Below are 8049 nucleotides of genomic sequence, written 5' to 3'. Positions count from 1 at the left end.
TTCCCATCAGATTTCCTGCCATGAAATCAACTTATAATTGTTCTGACTTCATTAAAAGCTACTTTTTGAAGTTCAAGATAATGCATACAACCACTTCCCCTTAATGCTCTTGGTAGTCTACTTCTTCAATTAAGTTTTCCCTGCTAATTGTTACAAAACAACCTTTCTCAACTGGAATTCCAGGAAATTTAGGGTTCCATGAGGGTCAGGTTTGAAAAAAATATCAACATAGTGTACAAATAGCTCATGTTGTAAGATGTAAATATAATAGCTTTTATTCAAGAGTTCCTGAAATACTATTTCCTCCAGAGTTAAAAGCAAAGTTGAAAAACTTTCTGTTATAGTTTTTCTGTTATATCATCAGAAATAGTTAATTCTTTTAGGCCTTCATCCCCTGAAGGAGGAAGTTGTCTCCAAGACAAACATAGAATTTTCAGTAAAGACCATGCTTCTTTATTCCCAGCAGTAATTTGAGTCCTTAGTATCATAATCACTAATATTATAAACTTTTTGAAAGGGTTTGCAATTTGCTTTTGGAAACCACCTTCTGATTCTTCACTTTGATTGGCTGGGGAACAGGAACTATCACCAACAATGGTGATTAATTAATTCATCCACTTAACCCAGATGCTTCCTGCAATATCTGAAAGTTTATTCATTGAGTTTTAGCAGCTGTTAGCAGTATAGCTGTTTACTATACTGTGTAACTTGTTCTACTACTTCTGTTCATTTTAAACAATTATATTCTTTCACTTTTACGTCCCAAACATAGGAATCTTTCACTAGGTTTCTGTTATATTGATTACTTTTATGTTTGCCTTCCTGTACTAAGAATTCCAGCTCTCTTGTTTAATTTCTGAAATATAAACATTAGCATGTGGGGAACAAAAATCTTGATGAGTCAATAAACTTTGTAACTTTTTTTTCCTACTGAGTGGATTAATTGTCTCCATTACTGCAACATTCCTATTACCTACCACAATACCTGAGCTTTATCTTAACTTTTCAGTTAAGGATTTTCATCTTAGTTAAAGTTTCATTTGAAAGATCTCCTGATAAAACTCTCCATATTTCAGCTGAGCCATTTTTCACCCGCCTTCATGAGGTGTTTATTCTGGGCCATAATTCAGACAATGAATCCAAAATCCAAATCCTGCCAACATGATTTATATAACCAATCATCCCTCTTCTTCTTTCTCTTGTCTTCCCTTATAAATGAAGATCATCCTTCAAGTTTCTTGAGCTTCCTTCTTGGCTCTGCAAAATTTATGGTGATCCACAGTTCGGGTTTGCAATATTTTTGTCCTTCTGTGGATTAGCATTAAGGAACAAATATGTATGGACTTGATCATCTTTGGCTGTCAAATCCTGATTCATGCCCCAGGCAGGCAGCACGCTTCATAAGTACATAGATGAGCCTGATCAGCACTCATCATATCAATTCTTATATAATATTCACATATAGCAGTGAGTTACTACCTTTTGGCTGTCTACTTTTGGTTGTTTACTTGCAGGGCACAACCAGTAGTGGGTTGCCCCTGGTTCGGACTGGTTCGCAAGAACCGGTAGTAAAACCAGCGGGAGGCTCCACCCATTGACCCAGACATCATCATAAGTGATCTGTGCATGTGCAGAAGTTTCTGTGCATGTGCAGAAGAGCGTGTGGGTGCGATGCGAACTGGTAGTAAAGGTAAGTAGAACTCACCCCTGGGCACAGCTGTTTCTCCTGAGTTCTATAGGAATCAATTGTCTTCTGTCCTATATTGTATCTTTTTGTTCCACTCAAGGCCCAGAGCCAACCTCTTCTGCAGAACACACCGAACCACAAATTAGCCAACTACATTTTAATTTAGAACATCCTGCAAACCCATCTACTGATTCCAGGCAAGAGCTCATGGTGCATGCATCGATCTGCTCTTCCTGGTTGACTGTTCAGCTTCGGCTGCCTAAAATGCTTATATTTCACTTTGCATAAGAGTAAGAACACTAGATAGGAAGAAAACCAATTGTACATGCATGTATATAATATATACATATACCCTAAATAAACACACACACATACACACACACATAAGATGCTATGGTAAAATAGCACACTGCTTCTGAAATAACTTGCTCTATATGAAAGTTATTTCAGAAGCAGTTGGCTACAATAACCTAACAGCCTGATTATGGTTTTAGTGAGGCTGCTGAAAGAAAAAATGGTTTGAGAACATTAGTAAATGTATTCCTTTTTAAGGTGATGTCACAAGCTGTAAATGGAGGTTTTGGTTTAAATTGGGGACAGCTGTAACAACTGCAAACATTTATTAGCACAGGGCTATTGATCCTCACCACTAGTCTCAAGCATTATGGAGGTAACCAGCAAAATGAGAGCAGAAAGAAGAATTTCATGGGAGTGGTGCATTAAAATCGCTTTATGGCTGACTGTTTTACTTTATTGGGTAAGGTATTGATTTGTGTGTGTGTTTTAAATTTGTAAATGTATCTCACTTTGTATCTAGATTTATAAAATGTTACAAATTTTTTTCATTTATTTTTGGACCAACTTCTAAATTCTGTTATGTGTTATAATAGTGCAGTTCTTAGCCATAGTAGGATAACTGGAAATATAGTAGTTTAGAAAATAAACTTAATAAGATTGTGGTTGTGCTTGCACAATGTGCTAAATCGTAAAGCAGTGTTTCTAAACCACGATGGCAGAACTGAGGTTTTTTCCAACTTGCATCATTTAGCAATTAAAACTTTTTGTGAGGCCAAGGTGTAATATTCTAAAGCAAATTACATTTTTCACTAAATATAAATGACTTAATTTAAAATGCTTTGATGAAATGCTTCCTTTTCCTGTACTTTATACTATTTATAATTTTTCAGCCCTAGAATAAGTAATATATAATGACTTGATTTACTTTGCATTAAACATGGTTTTTCTGAATTTGTATGTTGTATATACACAGCTGTGTTTTTTAAATAATCTCTGTTTAAATTGGTATGCTTGAGTATTTTACAAACAGTGGATGGCTTTGCTATGATCCTCCTAGAATATTTTCCTAGAAAAATCCATAAATATCTCCTTTTTACTGCTATTTTTTTTTAGAATTTCTTTAAGAATATAGTAGCCTTATTTCTTCTACACTATTGATTAATAGTGTAACTCTAAACATACCTCCTGAAACTTTAAAAGAGTAAAGAGCTTGAATTTGTTATATCATGGCTTGTTTAATATGTGCTGAATAATCCATGAACCACAGAATGGATTAGAAACCAAACAAACCACATAATGACCTAGTTTGATGTTTAAAGCCTAGCCTTGAACAGAAAGGGTTAACTCTACTATGAGTTTAGAGCAAATGTCTGTGCAAGTAACAATCAAGATTTTTATCTATACTTCTTTCCCTTGTATGACTTTGAACATCCGTGTTACAAATAGTTTGAAATTAATTTGACTAAAATATATTTGCCTTCATGAGGAATAACCTCTAACTATGTTTCTTAATTATGCTTTAACCTCTCAAACTCTAGGTTGCTGGAGTTGTGTTAATAATCACAGGTGTGTGTGTTCAAGTGAAACTCCACAATGCTTTTGTGGTACTGAATGAAGCTGCTTCAGGAGTACCTGTGACCATAACAGTTATTGGTGTGCTTATTATCATTCTGTCTGGCTTTGGGGCAATTGCTTTATTCAGATCTAACAAAGCCATGATCAAATTGGTAAGTGCTATTCAAATATATTAAATGCAATACAAAACATGTGTAGTTAATCATGATTTGTTTAATGAATCTCAATGTGGTTAAGATTTAACCTCAATGGAGTTGCAAGATGCCGTAGCAATATCTCCTTAAGTTCTGATTCTTTCTCAGATCAGCTCTTAAGGTAGGACTGGACTAAACCCATTGCAGTCCTGAGCTCATATACATGGAAACAAGAAATTGTAACCTGGTGTCAAGAAATTAAGCTAGAAATTCTGTCTACATAATTGTCCATTACTGAGGAGTAGTAAAAGTAAACCAACATTTAATATATTTTTATTTGAATTGACTGTAAAATTTGTTTTATTTTGTAAGAAGCTACAATTATGTTAGATGGTTGTATGCCATTTAAATTCCAGTTCTGTTAATGTGTTGGAGAAAACTATCTGACTATGGTGCTTGTTGTTTTTAGTGCTAATAATGCCCCAAAATATGTTGGCCTGGAAATATATGCATATAACGCAGTCACTATATAACCAGAGCCAAGTTTTTACCATGTATGGTTCGGGTGGTTTGACTTGGACAGAATCGGCCTCTCAGTTTCAACTCTTTCTAATGGTGACTTCATCATTTTGACGTATCTGAGAAGATAAGTGACCGCAGTAATGGATGAATGTTGAGTTTGGCTTTGCAGTTGTCCCAGAGTGAGGTTGACATACCAGGCAGGCTAAGAATTGGACCTCTGAATAAGAGAGTTAGGGATGGATATAGAAGGGTAAAAATAACAGTGCTGTGTTCTCAAAAGCAATTCTGATAAATCAGTGGCTTTTAAACTAAACAGGTCTCTCTCTCTCTCTCTCTCTCTCTCTCTCTCTCTCTCTCTCTCTCTCTCTCTCTCTCTCTCTCTCTGACTAGTTCACAGGTTTACTGGTGTTGCTCTTGATCACTGAAATCCTAGTTGTTGCCACTTCCTATGCGTGCAGAATAAAGGTGAGGTTTGGAAAAGAAGATTTCTGGTTCAAAACACAAGTCTTATCTTCAAACTGGAGGGGAGGCAAAACCTTTTGCTTCTTGAGAATTCTCCATTCTCAAGAGGAATGGAGAATTGCCATAATGCGAACTAATTCTTGATTTCTGCTAGCTACCTGTATGTCCAGTACAGCATTCTGGGCTTTCCCATGTCCTTAACAAAGGATGCTTTTTTTTTGTCTTCTCTGTCACTCTAAAATAGAGAAATGGAAAGAGAGGAAGTGGGTGACAAGATTTATACAAACAATGATTATCTGTTAGCCTAATATTGTATGATCAGTTATCTTCCCACAGCACTCTGGCAGAGGAAGGCAACTGCAATGGAGCAGAGCTTGACCTGATGTGTAATTTAATATTCAACTGATAATAGTTCTATGCTCAAAAAATATAAAAAAGAATCTGGGTGGGGTGCAGTGTCAGTTGGCTGCTTTTTCCTAAATAGTTAAGTACCCCAACGTTGAAAAGCAATTGACTAGAACAAGCTGCCTTACAAGGAACACCACTGCTAATCATGTCAGGATAGTGTTCGTAACCGGCAGATAAAAGACAAACATCTTTAACACTATATGATTTTCAGAGGAAGTGATCACCACCTCTTCAAAATAGTTAGTAATAACTGGCTAACTTAAAATAGAAATGGCTTTTCATTGCTATTAGTCTTGCAATTTTACGGTACAGTTTTGTACTGTACTGGATTCACAGCAAAAGGAGTATAAACAGGAGTATAAACAACTTAGAGTCAGTTGTAAACATAAAAAAAGAGTTTGAAAAGTGTATGTTCTGAATGCCCTAGAATTTCCATTTGCTTTATTCTATGTCTCCCCAGCTACTCCAGACTGTATCCAAAGATTTCGTGAGGATTCTGAACAAGTATGATAAGATAGTGCAGATCACCAAGGGGGTGGATACTCTCCAAGCAGAGGTAAGGAATCTCCCCCCCCCCAGGAACAACTGAACCCTAATTTAAGACAAAAATTGGTAGCATGACTTCTCACTTGCATTAGAGGAACAACTATAGAAATTAAATACTGATTCTAGTAAATAGGCTCAAACCTTTAGAATTGGTGTTGCTGCTGCTTCCGTTTTGTTGTTTTACAATTAAAAAGTCTGAACTACAGATTTTGTTTAGACTGCTGATCTGTATTCAGAAACAGAGTTTATAGAATCCCACTGGGTTAAACTGGAGCTAACTAGTATGTGACTCACCGCCGCCCTTGGTCTCAAAGCATACTTTCCAACTCAGTTAAAGGTTCAATATATTCTACAGCCAGGTGATTACTGGATAATGTTCAAAGGGAATGTTCAAATAGAATTGCTCCAAGTAAATCACCTCTGCAGATTATTTTTTTTTCATGCCTGTAGATACGTAGGGAAAATGACATGGGCACCCCTAATATGAATCTGAGTTGCGTCTAAGAAAATGTATAAGAAAATACATAGCAAGAGCCTTGGTAGTACAGTGGTCTAAAGCACCCTGTTATTAAGACCAGCTGCCTGCAATTACTGCAGGTTCGAACCTCGCCAAGGCTCAAGGTTGACTCAGCCTTCCATCCTTTCTAAACTAGGTAAATTGAGGACCCAGTTTGTGGGGGCAATAAGCTGACTTTGTATAAATATACAAAAGAATGAAGGCTATTGCTTAGCGCATTGTAAGCCGCCCTGAGTCTCCGGAGAAGGGCGGCATATAAATCAAATTAAAAAAAAAAAAAAAGAGAGAGTGTTTTCCAGAACTGCAAAGCCTTTTGGAATTCTGTCCAAGATGACTGTTCCCCATTTATCTACTATGGATGTCTAGATTATTTATTTATCTGTTGTTGAGGCAATGTAAACCAATATTTTAAGGATTCCAGAAGGCACTGTAAATATTTAGTGAGGATGACACTTCTTATAGGAAAAACTTGGAATGGTTTACAATTCCAAAATCTAACATTAATAGGGAAACAAAGAAAGGAAACTACCTTCTATGATCTGTGTTGAGTCCATCATGTCTTCATCTTCCCACTGTCAAGAACTTTAAGAAAGATATATGGCTAGACTGTGAGCAGAAAATCTCTGCATTTAGTTAAGGAAGTGAAGCTACTGACTTATGAGACACTATATTCTCTGTTACCAACTTGCATGCTTTCCTCCCTACTGTAGTTTCAATGCTGTGGTGCGGAGAACTATTCAGACTGGCAAAACACAACCTTTGGACTGCTCTCCTCATCTGTCCCCAAAAGCTGCTGCAAAGTGCCTGTGGAAAGCTGTGTTACTGATCTAAACGAAGATATGGTTGGCATTAATCAGGAGGTAAAACTCCACATTCCCATCATTGCTTTTGTTAAAGGAAGGATGCATGTGAATCTAAAGTGCTTTTAAGTTGGTTACAGTTCTTACTGGGAATATATTGTTAAATGGATTAAGTAAAGAACCTTGTTGTTCAGGATGATTCCTTCCAAGTTGCTACATCTATATAGTGATGATAGAATCTAACTCATGACATATCTTGGTTTTAAATGGATTCTTTTGCTAACTCTCCTACCTGCTCTGATTAGAACTAGTCATTGAGAAAGGAGTAGAACCACTGTAAAACTGTTCCCTCAATCTCAAAGTAGGCATAACATCTAACATTTATAGTCTATGCCTGTAGGTTCTCCCTCATTCTCTCTCTGAGCTCTCTAATGGTTTATTGTTTTAATTGTTAGCTGAATTTAATTTGATTAGCTTTTAAGAAACATCCATTGCAATTGTTAAGAATGCATTCCCATCCTTCTTTCTCAGGGCTGTCTTCTGAAACTAAAGACATGGACTGAAAGAAACATTTCTGCACTTGGAGGACTTGCAGTTCTTGTTGTATTTGGTCAGGTAAGCATAAAAGGCTTAAATAAAGGACTACAGTAATAGCATTTGGTGCTTGGTTGGAGAGACATATCTGTAGGTCCAGACTTTCAAAGTAAAGTAAAAAACATTTGGGATCCTTAACACTGTTTCTCTTGTATAGTAGCTCTATCACGCTATTGCTTTCAGTAGATCTTAGAGCTAAATGCCATCTAACTGGAATGATCGATTTCATTTTCTTACGTGTCAGAATTAAATCACTTTCTGCATGTTCTGTACTTTCTCATCAGGTAACTGGGATCATGCTTTGCTATATTCTGCTGAAAATAATAAACGAAGACTATGACATCATTGAACAAGCTTAAGAAGCCAGCATTCATTTTGTGACTGCAAACTTGAATTGAAATTGAAATAAAGTGGTTTTTTTCTTCTTTTTGTCTTGCCAAATACAAAGTGCACAAAATAAAATGTTCTAAAACACAATTGTTGCATTGGTATTTTTCACTCCTAGTA

The 8049-nt window shown here is 36.3% G+C and overlaps 1 protein-coding gene across 1 annotated transcript; it reads left to right on the top strand.

Annotated features, from left to right (window-relative positions):
• The first annotated feature begins 2351 nt into the window (after nt 1–2351).
• Nucleotides 2352–7901, top strand: LOC139327286 (tetraspanin-6-like). The gene is made up of 7 exons (XM_070957081.1): nt 2352–2444; nt 3523–3711; nt 4606–4680; nt 5546–5641; nt 6859–7008; nt 7480–7563; nt 7827–7901. Exons 1-7 carry the CDS (start codon nt 2352–2354, stop codon nt 7899–7901), a joined length of 762 nt encoding a protein of 253 aa, XP_070813182.1.
• Nucleotides 7902–8049: the final 148 nt, after the last annotated feature.

This window comes from Pituophis catenifer, unplaced genomic scaffold, assembly GCF_029215685.1.
Source record: "Pituophis catenifer annectens isolate HBS135680 unplaced genomic scaffold, rPitCat1.0.hap2 SCAF_1, whole genome shotgun sequence".
Lineage (NCBI taxonomy): Eukaryota > Metazoa > Chordata > Lepidosauria > Squamata > Colubridae > Pituophis > Pituophis catenifer.
This window is presented reverse-complemented; position numbering and strand designations above follow the sequence as displayed.